The sequence below is a fragment of the Panicum hallii genome, chromosome 3, assembly GCF_002211085.1.
Source record: "Panicum hallii strain FIL2 chromosome 3, PHallii_v3.1, whole genome shotgun sequence".
Taxonomy (NCBI): Eukaryota; Viridiplantae; Streptophyta; class Magnoliopsida; order Poales; family Poaceae; genus Panicum; species Panicum hallii.
Window position 1 is genome coordinate 61,399,275 of NC_038044.1, and position 20,124 is coordinate 61,419,398.

A 20,124-nucleotide genomic window follows, 5' to 3' on the forward strand; every position below is an offset into this window, starting at 1 on the left:
GGCCTAGGCGCTCAGACCCCCTAGAGGTTCAGCTTCCACACGCGGAAGCCCGTGGTAGCCGTTTTTAAGCACCTTGTCCTTGTGGGCACGTGGAGGCGCTGGACCTACCAGTGCATGGGGGAGGTCCGAAGTCCGTGCCCCCAGTTATCAGGCCTGGGCCGTGTACCCTGTCGTCCAGAAGCTTAGTGCGAGGTTACGGATAACCTCGCGCCCCTCGGGCTGGACATACTGGTAGGAGGTACCCCTGTGTATATGTACCGACAGTGATATTATTGATGCCCTGTCAGATTTATGGATTAATAAGGGCTTACAGGAACTGCTTGAGCTATGAGAAGTTTAATACATCTAGGAGGTTAATGCATGCCCTAATCTGAGAGTATATTCTTTGTCAACCTGCTTGCTTGGACCTATAATTTTTATTCGCCCATTTTCGGAATTTGACAGCCAAATCCAGGTCAAAACCGGCAGCAGGAAGCATAACCAACAATCCGGACTATGTGTGTGTGTGTGTGTGTGTGTGTGTGTGTGACTTTTGATTAAGGGACTATGCAAAAGGAATCAAGCGGAAAGCAGAAACAATTTGAAATGGAGGATTACCTGCTGAACAGGGATGAGGAGAGCAGGAGCAGGACGGGGAATGGACCGGCAGCGCGGTTTCCTCGGCGTTGGAGACGATGCCCAGGTGCGGTATGGAGGACGACGACGGGGAATGCCCAGGACACACGGATTAGATTCGAGCGCGGTGTCATGGTCGGTGAAGAAAACAAAATGGCATTGGCGTTGAACGCTGTAATCCTGTTGTTCCTCTTCAGCCCCGGCCGCCTCGCTGACGTCTCGTCGCCGGAGCACGTGACGTGGACGACGGGGGGCGGCCATGGTGGTGGCGCCGCGATGGAGTACGCTGGCACGACTTGCGACTTCGTCCCGTCGCGGCGAGCAGAACAGAGAGGCTGGGCTGTGATGGGCCAGGCCCCGAACAGCTCGGCCCATGATCAAGCAGCTAGGCTACGTAGGCTTGCTTCAAAATTTGTTTGCTTTCTGAAGTTGTGACGGCAGCCACACACTTCAATACTTTTCACACTTTGACACTACTAGATCGCATGGCAACCCATCTTTTGAGAGAGAGAGAGAGAGAGAGAAGAAATGATAGATCATCCTGAACACGCTGATGCCATCTACCAGCATGAACGCAGTGGAGCTGATGCCAGGATGCACTGTACCAACCGACGACGTCTGCGTCCACAACAACAAGAATCTTCTCTCTCTCTTTCCTTTAGGGCAGCTCCAGTGTTGCAAATAATCGAATCGTCGCACAACAAAAACGAACAGAGCACACTGTTCAGAGAACAGAAACCCACAAGTCGAATCTTGCTGTCAGAGAACAAAAACGAACCGTGTTTTCGGTTCGAACCAAGCCAAAAAAAAAAAATAAGGGTCTGTTTAGATGACCTGTAAACGCAAAAAGATGTAAACGTAAAATAGGGGGTGTAAAAGTTTACAGATTTTTGTATTTACGGCTCCCACCTCGTAAACGAAAAAACCGTAAACGCAAAATTTTCGAAGAAATCTTGCCAATTTGAAGTACTAAATGAAGTCTATTTACAAGCATGGATGGGCTGTAAATTGCGAGACGAATCTAATAAGCCTACTTAATCCATGTTGCAACAGTGATGCTACAGTAACTATCCGCTAATTATTGCTTAATCATGGATTAATTAGCATCATTAGATTCGTCTCGCGATTTACAACCCATCTGTGCAAAAAAAATTGTAAATAGACTTCATTTAGTATTTCAAATTGGCAAGATTCCGTCGAAATTTTTTTCGTTTACAGGGCCCAAATAAAAAAAATGCGCCGGTCCGTTTAGATGCGTAAAGATAAAAACGCTTTTTTTGCAAATTTTTTTTGCCTTTATGGCCTGATCTAAACAGGCCCTAAGCTGCACAGATGAAAGCTATCCACAAAAGCTATTCAGGGAGAGAGAACGCTGTCCTTTTGCTAGTTTTATTTTCAGCCTGGGTCCCATCCATCAATTTCAACACTGCCTGAGATGCTCGTGGGGCTAGGACCTTGTGATGAGTGATTGAACAACACAGTGTGCGTGTAACGTTTCTCTTGGTTGGTGTCGTTGCAGGTGATAGGTGGAGACTGAACATGCGGCGACATGTCAAGAATGAAGATATGATGCCACGCCGATGGACTGAGAGCGGTGAAGGGTGGATCAAGACTTGCGTTCGAGGGATTTGAGATCGTGCGGTGTATGTCTACTGTACCTGACGACACAGCGAGAGAACGTTGGTGGACGGTTTCTTGGTTAAGCCACAAAACCAAGATTCCGAACGTTCGTTGCGGCGAACGTGGCCGAAGACAGGGACAATTGTCGATCGCGAGAAGATTCCGGATCGTCGTGCGGCGAGATCACGGGACGCCATGGTGCTAGATGGAAGGATCGCGGACATCGAGATTGTTTGCCGTGGAGGATGATATTGCGTGATACGCGCCGATTACGTTAATTTGATTTACGTAATGGCAAATTTGTAATTTAGGCAGTGCCACCCTATGGGTTATAAATATGTGGCACCTAGGATTGAGGGGTATGCGTTTTTAGGATTTCTGGGTGTTGCTACAGTAGCCGCCGTGAACGGTTCCGCCGTGAACAGTTCCGCGCTACAGTAGCCGCCTCCCTAAAGCTCTTCTTGCGTGCACTCCTCTCTCCAGTCTAGCTTGCGTGCACTCCTCTCTCCAGTCTAGCCTAAGATTTAATTCCTAGTGAGGGATTTTTGTTGATCTCTCTAATCAAGAGAGGGAGGACGATCGGGCGGAGGCTAGATGCAATTTTGTAAGAACAAGTACTTGGTTTAATACTTTATCATTAAGTATTGTTCTTCGTTTCATTGCATCATGCTTATCCGTTCTTCGTCAAGTTTATCGTCGGTTTCAATCTAGGTTTTCTTGATCCGCATTTTATACTTAATTTCCTTGCATAATATTTTGGGAATAGCTTTCTAGTGATCTTGTGAACATATGTTTCGAGTTTCCTCGCGTTTGGATCTAATTTGCTAAAGTTCTTGAAATTTGAGAGTTTGATCTGTTTTGATCTGTTTGCTTCCGTGCGAAATTATTTTGAGTTGCTCCCAATCACCCCCACTCTGGTCGCATTATCCGATCCTACACTGCCGCTATCGAATCGAAGTTCTGTTCGACTTGAGTAAACTGCACCAGTCGAACCACCACTGGAGCTGCCCTTAAAAAAGGGTGGGCAACAAGAATCTTCTGATCTTGGCATTTCATTTTCCTTTCTATATACTTCCACTCAATCAGTCGTTGACCTCACACAGAACCCACAAGTCAGAACACAGATCTAGCACTACGTCACACGCACACACAGGCTCATAGATCACTGACAGTGATCCACAGTGCTAAACCTGCTACCTGCATCCTTCCAATCCTGCAATCCAATTACTCTAAAAGGTGACCTTAAAACATGCTGCTGCTCTTCATGTGTAGCTGGTCAACAACTGATGAGCATACTATACTACTGCAGCCTCCTTGACGACGTATCAGGGAACGGCATCTCATCAGTTTTCACTGACCTGGGATTCGCAGGAACCAAGCAGATGCTGTCGCCCAAGTTTTTAACCCTGAATCACCACACTGACTGGTCAGACCGCCGAGGCCACTTCTTCATCGGGGGGTTAAATCAAATCAAAACTACTGAATTACCAACGCATGCACGGTGTGGTGTCAGTATAAAATTAATTAACAAACAATTAAGCAGGTCTCGTTTCATCTCCCAGCTTCTTCAACGCTTGCAACCGGACGCTCACGCCATCTCCGATAGTCCGTTCCAGACCTCGAGGCTGAAGAATCTCCTCCGGCCGGGAGCGGCGGCCATTCCGAGACGACAGGCAACGAGAGGGAGCATTAGAGAAAGCAGAGCTTGCATGGCGGACACGGACTTGTGAGCGAGCGCACGCCAACAACAGGAGCTAGGACACCGAGAGAGAGGCCGATCCCGCTGCTGCTCTACGCAAAGCCCGTGTAGGTCAAACACGCAGACAAGTAGTGCTGCTGTGACCGTACTAGGCTGCGATTACTGCTGTGTTTTTTAAGAAAAAATTGTGGTGGTGATCGATTAGTAGTGGTTAGAGGAGGCATTTCCATGCCTCGGTCAAGTCACGCACTGTACTCCCAAGGAGACCAAGCAGAGATGTTTAATTTCTGGGCTTTCTACTTGACACCATGACGTGCGATCACCTATTAACCAAAGTTCAGTTTTTTTTATCAGGGCAAGTGTGATGACATTTCATCACAATAACAAAAGGAAACACCCCACCCCCCCCCCCCAAAAAAATTATCCCAATGACTTTTGAAGCTGGAATACATTTAGAGCAGGCTACTTCGAAATGTCGTCTTTGTCGGGTGGTAACAGATCATGGCTATAGTAGTTTCTTCAAAATCCAACTTAATCTTTATTTTTTTAGCTCAAGATTGTATAAAATTAGAGTCCGGCCCTTTTAGGATCCGATTTTTAGATTATCTAGATAAAATTTTAAAATTTTAAAGTTGTTTACCACCCTACTCGCGACAAAACTGTTGTCGGTGCCAATTTTGAAAATTTGGAAACCCAATGAGTCTATCGCATTGAAGAGCTACCGGCACAGAGCCGAAGAGAACAACCTAAATATTCCCAGCCTCCTCTCCAAACATGCTCTCAAGTCTCAAGTCTCAACTCAAACTCCGAGTCCATTGCCTTGGCGTTTGGAGAGGAGACCTTGTGAGCCGAGCCTGACCAGCTGCGAGCCTGTGACACGCTACAAGCGACAACCCTTGTTTCGACATGTTCTGCCTGCGACCTTGCCCATGTCCTCACCCAAGCGGCCATGCACAACCAAAACCCAGTATTCCTAACGCTGGCTAGCCTCCAAAGCTCCATTAAAAATCGAGTAGGTTTTCCTTGGACCTGCACTCCAGCCTTTACAGAACAGAAAAAAACCTTCCTGAGTCTGCAGACGTTTTGTTTTCAGCGTGCACGCTGATGATACAGTCATGCTCGGCTTGCTCAGTCAGGCTTCAGAGTTCAGAGTTCAGATCATGTGTGTGCGATCGTTATTGGTGTGTGATCTCAGATTGCTTTGTCAATGATTAGGTCAGGGAGCTAGTTGCGGCAAGTGGCTGTGCAATTTGCAGCTAATCCTAGGGTTGGGATGGGATCTTAATCTGAATTTGTAGCTCGGTGGCAGCACTAAGGATTTTTTAGTGCTTGGGAATCTGACTGGAGATGAGGTCTACTGTAACCATGCTGGCACTGCATGAGCTGACCTAGGAAGTCAGTAGTCTTGTCTGCTCACCACCGGTTGATCAGATTGCTACTATTTTTCTTTTGGTACAATTTTTTAATAAATTCTTTTGAAACAGTAGCTGAAAACAGGTTGGTGCGATCTATCCTGAAACCTGAATAGCTGACAGTCTATCTCCAACCGTCGTTCTTTATATCCGTTTCTATATTCTTCATTTACAGAATTCTCTACAAGATTCTCTCCTCTATATCTCATTTCTCTTCAACAACGTTCTCTAAATCTCGTTCTCTATACATTAAACCCTATATTAGAAACGTATTTTGTTCCAAATTTTTGTACGTACGTATTTATCATACCTCAATATGGATATATTTTATTTTTATTTAATTCAATGTTTAAAACGTAAAGAAAAAATAGAGAAGAGGAGAGAGAATCTTTATATATAAAGGAAAGCTGTAGCGTTCTCTATTTTAGAGGACCATTTAGAGAACGCTGCTGGAGCAGTAGAAAACGAAATCTTCTCTCTATATATAGATAGTTATAGAAAGGGTACACAACGGTTCAGAGAATACCGAGCCTTACTTCCTGTTCCAGTACAGATTCAGTTCTTGGGCTGCGGAAGCAAAGGCATGAATAATTGGAAGGTACTGCGACATGTCCTGCGGTTTATTTATCTCACCACCTTGTCCTTGCCCCCATCTTTGCATGATGAGGTCCTGTATGGCTGTATCTATCGTTAGGCAGAAAAATTGGTACAAGTTTGGGCTTCAATGCGGATCCAAGAAACAATTGGGATCTTACGGGAATGGACTAGGAAAAAAATTATGTAAGGTCATGTTTGGTTTCGGAAGGCTAAATTTTAACCTTATCATATAAAAATAATCTTACAATTTAGGAGTATTAAATAAAATCTGTTTATAAAACTTTTTCATATATGGTATTAATTCTCGAGACGAATTTAATGAGTCTAATTAATCCATAATTTGCAACAGTAATACTACAGTAACCATCAACTAATCATAAATTAATATCCTCATTAGATTCGTCTCACGAATTAGCCCAGAGGTTCTGTAATTAGTTTTGTAATTAGATTTTATTTAATACTTCTGAATGATAAAATTCTTTTTGATATGACACGGCTAAAAATTAGCCCTCCTAAACGAAACACTCACCGAGAAAGACGTTATCTTTGTGCACGGGGCAAGATATTGGTGAGAACGGTGAAAGCTTCAGCATTCAAGTGGAGTTCCCGAGTTGTAGAAGCTCCAGCCAACTTGTACTTTGCTACTTTCTACTCTCTTTCTTTCTCTCCCTATGTTATATTTTGTTTTGTTTTAAGGGGTGTTTGGTTCTTCAGAATTTATTTTAAACCCTATCATATTAAATATTTTAATACCAATTAGAAAGATTAAATATAAGTTAATTATAAAACTAACTGCATAAGCCTATGGTTTATTCACGAAATAAATCTATTAAGCCTAATTAATCCATAATTAGCACATATTTACTGTAGCATTATATGGGCTAATCCTAAACTAATTAGGTTTAATAGATTCGTCTCGCGAATAAATCTAGGGATTATAAAATTTATTTTATCAATAAACTATGTTTAATACTTATAATTAGCATCTAAACATCTGATGCGACGGGACTTAAAATTTATTTTGCCATTTGTACAATCCTTTGATCAATATTTATTTATTTATTTATACCTGCAAAAAATGATTATTTTAAATTTGATGCCATTATGTCCGTATTCAATTTTTTCGTATGCACGTGGTTGTGTATCACATAAATAAAATAGGTGGTAAAAGTCATGTCCTAGTAAAATGCAATAGTAAAATGCAAAATAAAGTAAGTCTAAGGGCAAGGACATTGCTACACGTCAGAGCGGTCTCATAGATTATCTCATGCAGATTCACATAGAATTTTTTATGACGTGGAGGGGAGAGGGGAGGAGAGAGAACCAGGTGGTTGTTTCGCTTACTCATCATTAGTTGTCATACACTCATAATATTTTTTTCACAAATTAAGGATATCATACTAACATGAGACAACAAAAACAATAATGTTGTCTTTTCAGTCGTGCCCCTAAGGAGAGAATCAAAGAATACTGCTCAATTCAAAATATTTTACTAATTATTATGCTATCTTTCGTTCAGTAATAAATCTCAAACTACATACAAATACTAGGGAAAATTCATATTACAGAATTCCTGTGATATTTTTTATCAGACTCTAAAGTAAAGTTGCAGCATTTGACATGAAATTGACGTTGGACCCCTTGGACAAAAGATCGGATTCAGATGAGGCCGAGCAGAAACTGTTGCCATAATTCAGTCTGAGTGGCAGCATGGATGGATTGGATGGGGCGACGAAAAAGTTCCTCGAGCCTTTTCGGCGACAGCTCACTGCTTCACAAGGCCTATGTGGCTATTTGACTTTGTCCTCTCCAATGACATGCTGAATTCTCTGTGCAGCGGCAAGATTCACACACACACCTCACACATGACCTGATCCATCCATCCATCCACATCACCAGTGTCATGCCAAGTTGACAAAGCTAAGGAGAACGGAGATAGTAATCATATGGATAAAGATAGGTCCATGGCCTGACACGACGCAAGTCATGGTAAGCTCAGCTGCAATTCATATTGGATATGTTTTTTTTTAAAAAAAACAGGTAGAAGACTACTGCTAAAGTGAAAACATTATTGTCCTTCAAAAAAGACAAAAAAATATGTCCTTCAAAAAAATGGAAACATTATTGCATAAACACGGGATATCAAAAACACTGTTGAACTGTCAATGCTAGTGTATGGATTTTCAATGATGGAAGTCAATGTCAGTTTGGGGTACGAGTAGTTCTCAGCATTAAAATTTCAACTAGGGGCCCTTTCAACTAATGGAAAGAACTCATTTGCTTTAGCCCTATCTAAACTTGGGCGGGAACCATTTAAAAGATAAAAGCTAGTAGAACAGATACAAACTTGTTATATGCATAAAAAAACAAATCATCATGAAGAACAAGAAAAGCAGCATAAAACTAGGCGAAAAGGCCAGAGACAGCTCCACAAACCAGTCAAGGAACGATCATTGTGGCAAAGCTTTTGCTTTAACCCCCTCAGGAAAAAATCACGACTAATAACACTGCATTTCAATGGAAAAAACTTTTCTTAAAAAATTGAGGAAAAGTCAATGCCCAAGCACTTGTTTGGATGCAGCAGCTGCTTTACAGCTCGGCCACTCTATTCTGTGATGTGGGTCTCAGGGGAAAATATTGCTACCAAACCCAACACTTTGTTTTTACTTGAAGACAGTACACTAAAAAAAAAGCACTCACAAGCGGCTGCCCCCCAAAAATTGTGTCTGTCAGTACTTTATTACTCCAGTCCAGAGTGAGAGGTAGGAGGAACAAAGTCCAGAACAAATAAAAAAAGTTGGTGGTGTACTGGTGGGCTGCTGCAGCTGCTAGTAGCTCTTGCAAGGCAATGAATGCAACCTCCCCCTCATCATGATGCACTGCATTTAGTGGCCCTGAAAACACTTGCAAGGGGTTTGGTGAGAGGAGCTAGGGTGTGCCTGGTCTCTGCATCTGAGTTTCTTCCCCCCATCTGGAAATCGAGCTGGGCTCTTTCTCCTGTTTGTGGCTGTAGATTTCGAAGCTATTCCAGCACATCCCGTCCCATTTCGATTCACCAGTTGGTTTGAGCATTGTTCTTGCTGCTGAACAGCTCAAGAGGGAGAAAAAGTGGAGTCAAATCTTTTGGATTCCTCTGCTTTCTTTTTTTCGTTATTTGACGCTGTGCTCTTTTCTTTAATTTGAGTTCTTGATCCTGCCAAAAGCAAAAGCCCTCACCTTTGCAACAAAGTTGAGGGGTGTCCTCGCATTTCAACCCCTGACCAATCCCTCCCATTCCAGAGCTCCAATCTCTACCTGCAATTTCCCCATCTCCAAATCCGTTTCCCTCTCCAAAACCTCGGATTTCCACACCCCTCCACCGCAGCAGTTCTTGATTCACCCAGACCCAGTTATTCAATGATCCAGTTTCCCCTCCCGAAACTGCAGTTTTCCTGCATTTGTTGGTCCAAGAATACAACGAAATCTCTCCATTTCCCACGGAAATCTCAGGGTTTTCACCCCTCAATGCCTCAGTCTGCTCATTGATTCAGACCGCCGTCGGAAAGCTGCGATTTTTCTGTCCGGGAGCGGCCATTTCTCGATCAGAGGCACATGCATCTGTCGCTATGGAAGCCGCTCTCCCACTGCGCTGCCGTCCTCCTCGCCAAGAACCACCGGCGTCGCGGCGGTGGGGGCGGCGGGCACGGTGGCCGCGGTAGCAACGGCCACCGTGACGACCCGTCCTCATTCCTCCGGCAGCTGCGGGACACGCTGGATGCGGCATCGGAGGACGGCTCCCTCTACCCGCTGCCGGACGCCGACGGAGCCGATGCGGACGCCGCCGTGTCCCGCTCCCGCTCCTTGGCGCGCCTGCGCGCGCAGCGGGACTTCCTGCGCGCCACCGCCCTCGCCGCTGCCGCCGGGCCGTTCCGGTCTCTCTCCGACCTCCCGTTGCTCTCCCACGCCATCGCCACCTTCCTCGCCATGTACCCGGACTATGCTTCAACCGCCGATGTGGACCGTCTTCGCGTCGACCATTACTCCCACCTCGACGCACCTGGTGCCGGCAGGGTCTGCCTGGATTACTGCGGCTTCGGTCTCTTCGACTCTAGCTGGGATTCTTCTTCGTCGTCCTTTACATTGCACGGACTCAATGCCAATTTGAGCAACCATGCACTCTATGGCGGTGCGGAGCCCGGCACCGTGGAGAATGATATCAAAGAGCGCATCTTGGAGTACCTCAATGTGCCAGCCAGCGAGTATGCGCTGGTTTTCACAGTGAGCCGAGGGTCAGCATTTCGGCTGCTTGCTGAATGCTACCCCTTCGAGACCAACCGCAGGCTGCTGACAATGTTCGACCATGAGAGCCAGTCAGTCAACTGGATGGCACAGAGTGCACGGGCAAAGGGTGCCAAGACGCGCACTGCATGGTTCCGTTGGCCAACACTGAAGCTCTGCTCTACGGAGCTGCGGAAGGAGATTGTGGGCAAGAAGAAGGGTCGGCGACGGGATGCTGCAGTTGGGTTGTTTGTTTTCCCTGCGCAGTCTCGGGTGACCGGTGCCAAGTACTCCTACCAGTGGATGGCGCTGGCACAGCAGAATGGGTGGCATGTGATGCTTGATGCCGGTGCACTTGGTCCCAAGGACATGGATTCGCTGGGGCTCTCTCTGTTTCGGCCGGACTTCATTATAACTTCATTCTACAGGGTGTTTGGTGCAGACCCGACTGGGTTTGGTTGTCTTCTAATCAAGAAGTCGGTAATTGGGAGCTTGCAGGGGAGAAACGGGTGTAATGCGTCGGGGATGGTGAGGATTGTTCCTGTGTTTCCACAGTATCTCAGTGACTCAGTTGATGGATTTGATGCATTTGATGGGCTTGAAGATGACTCGGGCATTAACAAAGATGAAAAGCCAGCTTCTAATGCTCAAAATGGGTCGCAACTGCCAGCATTTTCAGGTGTCTACACGTCTGCTCAGGTTAGAGAGACTTTTGACAATGATCCTGGTCGTGACAGCAGCTCGGATAGGGATGGGGCAAGCACCATCTTTGAAGAAACTGAGAGCATCTCGATGGGCGAGGTCATGAGGAGTCCAGCATTCAGTGAGGACTGTTCATCAGAAAACTCTTTCTGGGTTGATGTTGGCCAGAGCCCGTTGGGGTCAGAGAAGTCTGGCCAATTCAAGAAAGGGAAGCTGGGATCACCATTACCGTCTTCTTGGTTTAACGGAAGAAAGTGTAACAAGAGGATGTCACCAAACTTAACCTCCAGGATATCGAGAAGCCCACTTTATGATGGTCATGTGATTTCCTTTGATGCAGTTGTGCTATCAGTATCGCAAGATGCAGACTGCCTCAAGGAAGACCCTGAAGAAGAATTTTTTGAGAATGGTCGGAGAACTCATTTCAGGCAGGTTAGTGAGATCCAAGAGGAGCCCGATGTTGAAGAAGAGGTAGCATGCCAACATGGTATGAACGGTGGTGCAGAGCACAAAGAAAGTGCGATAAGGAGGGAGACTGAAGGGGAGTTCCGGCTGCTGGGAGGGAGGGATGGCAACAGCAGGTTTACTGGCGGGCGACTCTTTGGTGTTGAAGATATTGGTGGAGGTTTAAGCATGGGGCGCAGAGTTTCATTCAGCACAGAGGCTAATATTATTGCAGACAGGCTGAACCGGGCTTCGGATGCTGGTGAAGCTTCTGGATATACATTCCGTGATGATGATGGTTGTGCAACTGATGGATATGATGATGCTCAGGATTGGGGCAGGAGGGAGCCAGAGATAATTTGCAGGCACATTGATCATGTTGATATGATGGGGCTCAACAGAACTACTCTTAGGTTAAGATACTTGATCAATTGGCTAGTAACTTCACTTTTGCAGCTCAAGTTGCCAGACTCTAAAGGTGGTGACGGACTCCCTCTAGTCCACATCTATGGTCCCAAGATTAAGTATGAAAGGGGAGCAGCTGTTGCTTTTAATGTGAAGCAAAGTGATGGAGCATTTGTTAATGCTGAAGTTGTTCAAAAGATTGCTGAGAAAAATGGTATATCTGTTGGCATTGGTTTTCTCAGTCATATAAAATTAGATATGAACCAAAAACAGTTAAATGGCATGCTCGATATACCTGAGGCTTCCTTTTATAAGAATGGACGCAGAGACAATAAAAAGGTGACTGTAAGAGTTGAAGTTGTGACTGCTTCACTTGGATTCCTTACTAACTTTGAAGATGTTTACAAGATGTGGGCTTTTGTTGCCAAGTTCTTAGATCCTTCATTTCTTGAAAGTGAGCTCCTTACCATTTCTGCTGACCACTCGGAAGGACAAACTTGAGCATGACATGTAACATAGCAACCACCACCAAACAAATGAGAGGAAGGTGATTTCTCCTTATGTTGAAGCATATGTCGACTTTTATGCTTTCGAGGGGCAATCAATAGTGGTTTTAGCAGATTTGTTTATTCTTTGCCTAGTTCCTCTATATATGAGCCATAATTGGTTTTGTTCATGTAGAATTTGCTCAAATATGTACCAGCAGCTCTAGCTCTTTCCCACGGAACAATGTTTGTAAAGCAGCTCACTTGAAATGAAAATAGTTTGAGTGGCTTTGTGCAAGTTCTATTCGATCAGATGTGTGTTCATAATGCAGTTTTACATCTTCAGCTAACATTTCATTTTGGTGTACTCATGTGTTCTTCTTGCTTAAAATTGGCAACTTAAAAATTCTGGGAGTCCTTGTAAGTTGTAACACATGGATGTTGCTGAATACTCCCACAGTTTCCTCTTGTAGGGCGTATGGGAATTCGGAAAAGTCAAACTTCACAAGATTGACTGACAGTTAGTCAAATTGAAAAAGATTGCATAAAGTGAACTCAAAAAATTAAAATGCTTTGAATGTAGGTTCCAATTTTCTTCCCAGTCAGCATCTTATGTTACTTAATCTGTAGAGTACATGTTTGTTTCTTAATAGTAAAGCCATCCGGCTGGGTTTGAAGTTCATGTGCAGTACCATTGTTATCACATATTACCTATGTTCTATTGTGCCATTTAAATTTTCTGTTATCTCAAAGAGAAGGTTGTTTTTTAATGTTAATTTTTTGTTGCTGTGAAAATGAAATGCCTTGCTAACTATATTTTAAGAAGTGTTAGAAATCAAATGCTGCTGTTTCTGCCGTCTGGGACCATCTTTGTTCAATGTCGTCCTATCGGTCCATGGCATACACATTTAGGATCCTGTCTGAAATGGCTATGATCTCATAATATAAAATGGAGAAGGTCCTATACAACCATTAATGTTTTACTGAGTCTATAAAATGGAGAAAGTCATATTACCGGTGATTTTGTAATTTTATCTTGTACTACAACCCCCTCTGTTTTAGTGAGACAGAGTGGGTTGGTCTTTTCCTCTCCATTAATGGTTTTAAGTTTGAGTGGCTCTCCTGTGTGTTGGAGGGGAAAAAACCATTAATGTTCCCTTTGCGCTAATGAACCGAAATCAGGAAAGCGAACTACAGATTTGTTTTGCGCATTGCTGTTACCTGTCCGGGTAAGGTAACTGCTATTTGAACTGTTCCAATTCAGTTTGTTTATGACTTTTGATGGTCCCCATTCACTAATCACTGGTAGACGAAAATCTGGAACTTCATCAAGGTACAGGTTGGTCCCTTCCCTTTTTCTAGTAATCTAAGATCAGAAACTCATAACAAATTATTGTCCTACCTGTGTTAGGTCTTTCCAATGTTCAGTTCTTTTTTTTGTGCTGAAATAATCTGGTGGTCTCATGGATTTTCCTTTCAAGTACTTGTTAGATCTTAAATTGTGGTATCCAAAGCATTCGTAGGAAATTTACTGGTTCCAAATGCATTTTATTTCAATACCTCAAATCTGAAGATTTTTTTTGTTGAAAGTAAAGCTAAGGTCGTCTTAGGTTTTGAATTCTATGGTAGAAACCCCCCATTATTCTTACCTGACCAGGTCTTGCTGTTTCTGACCCGATTTTTGACCTGTCATCGTCATGCCTATGCCTTACATTGCTTACTCATTTTGACAGCCTGAGATGCTGGAATCTCCATGAACCTTCAAATTTAATAGATCAAATCTCCTACAATTGTTCATTTTTTTTTGAAAGCAGAGAGATTATTCTATTTTCGAGGTCTATGGCAGAAATCCCTGGTGATTTTGATCAGGATCTGATTAGACCTGGTGCATGACGGGCCATGCCTTTTGTTCAGTCGATTTCAGTCAGAACAAAATGAACTGGTCCTTCGATCTGGATGACAGCAATTTGCCAGCACTTATGATCTTGAACAGGGAGATTTCTTGGTGTTCACTTATAGTGGGCACTCCCACTTCAAAGTTAGAATCCTCGATCTAACTTTCCTGTGATGTGATGAACAATACTCATCATCATAATTACAAGGAATCACTGATGAACGGAAGTTTGGCAAAACATTGCGGTGATATCTCTATCTACAGTAGGAAAACCGCAAAGATGAATCCAACAGACTCCCCTTGGCATAAATCAGGTAACCAGTTTTAAACATACAGCTCCGTGTTTTGGTACATTTTAGTTACAATGTTCATGGTTGAGAACTTCAAATTATGCAGCTGAAAATGATGCAACATCTTCTGATGACAGTCAAGAGCCCATTGGTTCAGATGGACGTTGGACACCCACCCAGTCTCACTATGTCCCAGCAACAGGATGCAGTCTGATTACAGAGTAGAAGGGAGTGTTTTCGTGCTTGAGCAAAAACAGAAAAACTATGTGCTGCTCATACTAAAGAGTGGGAAGCTCTCCTGATCAGCAGCGATGGGTTGTATCAGCTTGGTGGACGCTGGAATCAGTTCATCAAAGACAACATGCTGCGACAGGGCGACATCTGCCTGTTTGAACTGCTGAAGGAGAATGAACCGCAGTTGATCGGGGTAGGCATGAACCCTGTAATAATGCTTTTGTGATGCAAATTATCATCCTTGTGGTTCTTCTCTCTTGCCAGCTTTGGCAAGGAACTTGTGTCCCTGACCCTAGTATTTTGAACTTTCTAACTTTTGCTACTCCTTATCACTCCCTCTGTCCATGCTGCCACTACAAAGATTACTGGAATATTTTTCCCCAAGTGGTCAACGGTTATTAATATTCTTTATAATTTTCATTAAAATCCAAGGGATTTCTAGTCTAACTAGACATTTTAGAGTTATCTACTAAGTGGCCATTTTTTTTTTTGAATTGTTGATTCTTTTGTTTTCGCCCTCAGGGATGTGCAAATCAGACTACACATCCATTGGTCACTTGAGCTGTGAAGAACATAACCATTGGCCATTTATAGATAAAAACACTTGTGAAATCTTAAGTACGTTATGTGCCTGCAATTGATTTGGCAATTGAGGAGAAATACTATGCTTTCTTCCATATCTAGATCCCATAATAATTACAGGGGGTGCTTTTATGGTGTTTGCGAAGTTACCAGTATGGGTTACAGATGAAGGAATTGTACTGGTTCCAAATGCATTTTTACTCAATGCTTAGATGATGATTTTATTAGTTCTGTTGAAAGTTAAAAAACGGTCATCATATATTCATGTGTTTGAAGTCTATGACAGAAGCCCTGGATGATTCTTATCTGATGAGAGTTGTCATGCCTTGCTTCTAACTCAATTGGCAGCCAGAGATGCTGGAGAATCTCGATCTCCCCAATGATAACTTTCAAACTTATACCACAACTCTATAATTGTTCCAATTCTTTTTTTTATATTCAAGGTCCATGGAAGAAAATACCTGCCTGATTAGGCCTGGCTGATTTGACCCTGTGAGTGACTGGTCATGCTGCACCGTTCAATCAATTACTGTAAGAGATGCTGTAAAAATCTTCCAAATGATACTGCAGCAGTTCAGGTATATTCCTCTCCTCTTCCCTGTCATCGATGACTCTTTTGTGCCTGGTTTGAAACTTTTAATTCACAATACATAATTTTTTAGTGTTAAGTGCGGTTACTTGTGACTTTTGGGCTTCCCCTTGCTATTTCAGCTGATAACTTCAAGAACAGGTAACCTCTTTTTTTTTTGTCCATTTGGTTGTTCTTTTTGGGTCAGTTGTTGGCTGAAGAAAAAAAATCTACAACATTGTTTGGAATGATATTCTCCGTTTCTCCTTGAACAGTTGAACATACTAAAAGAAGGAACTGGCACTAGCATATGTCAGTAGATTCCTTGCAGCTTTTGGTTCTCAGTAAGTCTAGAAACTCAAGATTCTCAGTAAAAGTAATCATGGCATTCTTTTTTCTGCACCTAGTTTCAGTGAAGTTATGATTACCAACGTTGAATAATATGCTAAAGAGTGAAAACACAGCTTGACCCACAGGAACACAGGTACAGTATCCACACTTGTAGGCACTAGGTAGCGTGTTTCTTTGGCTCATTTCAAGTGCTGCCTTGCCCTGTATCTAGGCCCGGCGTTTCTTGGCCATCTGGTGTTGAGGCTGCTTCTCTGCAGGACGATCGACTTGTAGAGCTTGTTTCCAAGGTTAGTGGCATCTTCATCTTTTCTAGATCTTGATCACACACAATCAGAAATGTCCTGCGCCTTATGGGTTAACTGTTTTGAAGTTATTTAGCCTGAAAAACATACACGGAGTTGAGCGTTGTGTGAGAGCTCGCAAGTCAGGGGCTCTAAAGGATTTAATTTTTCTTTTGGGGACAAGGCTTACATTGCCCTACGAAGTTAATATTTTTTTATTTCTTGTTGAGTCATGATGCTTGTTTATCTTTCGCTTTTGGGGACAAAATGGCAGCACCGGCCCCAGCATCACTAGACCCTAAAAATGTCTGGTGTTCTACATACATGTGAATCATACCAAATTTGCAACACACTTGCTTGCCTATCATTAGGGTTATTTTTCTCATACTTGCCTAGATTTACAGCTCCCCTAACAGCTTCATTACATGGTAGGATCGTAGGAGAGGTGATAGGATGAACAAATCTCGCACTGTGTGCAAGGAGTGCATTGCATACCATTATTGGCACCACATGGATGACCGGAAGCGTTTCTTCAAGGTTTTGATGGGTGATTTCAAAAATGGAGTGGTAAGACATATATTTTATTTTGATGGGAAACCAAAATCTTCCATTTCTGAATCCAAATATGAACACTTTAAACTCTAATCATGTGTGCCCCTAGTTACCTGGTAATTAATGATGCAGAAAAAGGGATCAGACTTTCGAAACAGTTGTAGAGAAGAGAACATTTATGCTTATGGGTTTCATGTAAAAATTTTAAGCATAGACCTGTCTGTTAGGAAATTGTAGGTGTGATATGAATATGCTTGTGTTAACTATCCATTATTGAGTTGTACCTGTGGTAATTCCTGGCCCTCCTTTTTCACTTGACTGCAGTTTTCACCATTATGTGCAAGACTATTATCTTGTTATGTAAAAGACCTAATTTGCTAACTCATGCAGACCATACCGAGAAAGTCTGTGGCCAACATCAGAGAGCATTTATCTGAAGAAGTCAAGCTAGAGGCACCAGATGGCAAAACATATACCGTTCAGGTCGCCATGGAACAGAATGAGTTGGTCCTTCGGTCTGGATGGTCAGATTTTGCCTGTGCTTATGAACTTAAATTAGGCGACTTGTTAGTGTTCAGAAACAGTGAGAAATCCCACTTCAAAGTCCGAATATTTGGTCCAAGTGGTTGTGAGAAGGAGCTGTCCTGTGTTCTGATGGATGGCGCTCCTTGTGTGCAAGAAAGGAAAGTTTCTCATGATAATCATACACAGTCATCAACGGGCAAAAGGATGGCAATTGGTAACCCAAGTGGCAGTAGAAAAACTTTGAAGACGAACCCAACGGACTCTCCTTCACAGAAAAATGGTAAGAATTTGACGTGGCACTTCTTGCAGTCTTTATGTACTAATGTTTTCCTGGTTGACATATGTAGAAGAACATGTCCCATCTTCTGAAGGCATTCAGAAGCCCATGAATTCAGGTGGTAGCGTCCAGAAGCCCACCAAGTCTTGCATTGTCTTGCCAACCGGATGCAATATGACAAGTGAGCAAAGAGCTCAAGTTATCACCCTTGAGCAGAAAACTCAACCCGAACTTCCTTTTTACATCACAGCCATGCACAGGAGAAGTGTGGCTTCTGGAATTCTGGTCAGTAAGTTCGTTTATGATATTCTTGACTTGTGCATCATGTTTGGGTCTTGACCCTTCACCTACACGTATCAAAGATTATAAGATAATATAGTTTTAAATGATTTGTAATAGGCCATCTCCAAGAATTATGCCATGAAACATCTCGCAAACAAAAGTGGGATCATCCAGCTTTCTCAGCTTGATGGTAGCAAGATATGGGCCATAAATTTGGACATAACCACTAAAGGGCACTACGCTGTGTCTACTGGCTGGATGGACTTCATTCGCGACAATAAGTTGCGAGAAGGTGATATCTGCATTTTTCAACCATCAAAGAGCAAGAATGGAGTGACACTGATATTTCATCCTCTTGAAGAAAGCCATTGCCTGCAGCCACCAGGTTATATATATATATGTGTGTGTGTACAATTTGGTTCCTTCAGATTGAGACACATTGATACTTCATCCTCTTGAGGAAATCCCTCACCCAAAGTCACCAGGTTTATTTAGAGAGCATTTGGAATATTGTCCAGTTTTAGTTCTGTGGAGCACACTCTGACTTTGACAGCATGTTTTTTTTTGGAAAGATACTTTGACAGCATGTTTGTGATTGGGTTTTGTCTGTAGGATATGTCCCTTCGTCCAGAAGTCCTGCACATGGAGTCACCGAGCCTGGATACATTGTACCACGTAAAACCATTCTAACCGATCAGCAGAAGCATCAAGTAGAAGAGAAAGTTCGAGCTATTCGGTCTCCATACCATCTTTTTGTACTCATCGTGCAGACTAGCAATATTACTGAAAGGTCATGCATTATGGTGAGTCATCATTGCTATGTTCAGTGTAAAAAAAAATTAAAAATATTATTCATTTGCAGGAAATTTATTCCATTTGGTTTAAAGTCATAATACATAAAATTTGTCGTGAATAGAATGTGGAGCAGGAAGTCCTCCCTGGAATGCTTCAACTTGTTCCTTTGGTCATTCTATAATTGAACCTCACATTTTGTACATGCAACCAGGGAAGCTGAAATCGCGATCACTATCAGAATATGCAAAAAGGTACCTCCGAGGTGGGTATGACACTATCAGACTTTTGCATCCCAAGAAGACCAATACATGGGAAGCTGAAATCGCGATCACTAACAACAGGCCTAGGCTCGGTCGAGGCTGGAGGCAATTCGCCAAAGACAACGAACTGAAACTAGGCGATATCTGCCTCTTTCAGCTGATGGAAAACAAGGAGCTTGCAATGACTGTCCACATCATTCCGGAACGGGAGTGTAGTTGATCGATGACATCACTGCTCTTGATGATGCATTTGTAAAATGGCAGTGCATTTGTGTTGGAAATGCTGGTTGCACAATCATCAGTTAGAAACTTTGGATGTAATTAATTTTCAAGAACCTATTGCAGTATTTGCGCCATTTGCCTTTAGGAATACGATGGAGATGGATCATCCGCTAGCAGCTCCGCACCCATTCCACTTGTTTAGTTTCGACAATGTTTAATTGAATATGTAGTTTATTCCTTGCCGGATTGGATGACAATTATTATCACTTAATTTTTTTCTGACCATTCAACCTAGCAGAGAAAAAGGGGCCTGGATTCGAAAATCAGGATAATGGTTATTCACTATATTTTTTAAGTTTTTTCTTCAGGTCTTCTGGTTTCTGATAGGTCTTTATATTTTCCCTTTTTATGTGAGAATAAATTTGAACAATGATCACAGACTCAACCCAGGATAAGAAAAAAGTGACGTTTTGGGAGCATATATTCAGCCAATATTAAGTTGCTGCGGGTGTTCTGCACTTCGCCAATTTTGTTTCTGTTTTCTGTGCTGTTTCTGTGTTTTCCTTTGGTTTTTGTTGTGGTTACTTTTGTTTGGGTGATGTTTGGACCGTTTCCATCTTCTTAATACAATACTAACATGCAGCTCTCCTTCGTGTTTTTGAGGAAAAAAATATGTATGTATTCATCTGCCAAAATTCATTCATGATAATACTATTTGGTTTTCTCTGTATATTTTCATAAAAAATAAATGGTCAAAGTTGTGACTTGCGGCCAT

At 42.9% G+C, this 20,124-nt stretch overlaps 2 protein-coding genes across 4 annotated transcripts; both read left to right on the forward strand.

Annotated features, from left to right (window-relative positions):
• The first annotated feature begins 8,634 nt into the window (after positions 1 to 8,634).
• LOC112886607 lies at positions 8,635 to 12,545 on the forward strand. The gene has a single exon (XM_025952550.1). The coding sequence runs from the start codon at positions 9,535 to 9,537 to the stop codon at positions 12,250 to 12,252; it is 2,718 nt and encodes a 905-aa protein (XP_025808335.1). The 5' UTR covers positions 8,635 to 9,534; the 3' UTR covers positions 12,253 to 12,545.
• Positions 12,546 to 12,665: 120 nt separating this feature from the next.
• LOC112886609 (B3 domain-containing protein LOC_Os12g40080-like) lies at positions 12,666 to 19,649 on the forward strand. 3 transcript variants are annotated; one of them, XM_025952553.1, is made up of 10 exons: positions 12,666 to 14,444; positions 14,527 to 14,847; positions 15,680 to 16,288; positions 16,367 to 16,442; positions 16,869 to 17,003; positions 17,379 to 17,793; positions 17,861 to 18,075; positions 18,190 to 18,457; positions 18,685 to 18,875; positions 19,079 to 19,649. In XM_025952553.1, the coding sequence occupies exons 5-10, from the start codon at positions 16,890 to 16,892 to the stop codon at positions 19,085 to 19,087; spliced, it is 1,212 nt and encodes a 403-aa protein (XP_025808338.1). In that variant the 5' UTR covers positions 12,666 to 14,444; positions 14,527 to 14,847; positions 15,680 to 16,288; positions 16,367 to 16,442; positions 16,869 to 16,889; the 3' UTR covers positions 19,088 to 19,649. The 3 variants fall into 3 exon arrangements, with proteins under 3 accessions (XP_025808338.1, XP_025808339.1, XP_025808340.1); XM_025952554.1 differs by lacking the exon at positions 12,666 to 14,444 and having other exon boundaries at positions 14,485 to 14,847; positions 15,680 to 16,442; XM_025952555.1 differs by lacking the exons at positions 12,666 to 14,444; positions 14,527 to 14,847; positions 15,680 to 16,288; positions 16,869 to 17,003 and having other exon boundaries at positions 16,322 to 16,442.
• The last annotated feature ends 475 nt before the right edge of the window (positions 19,650 to 20,124 follow it).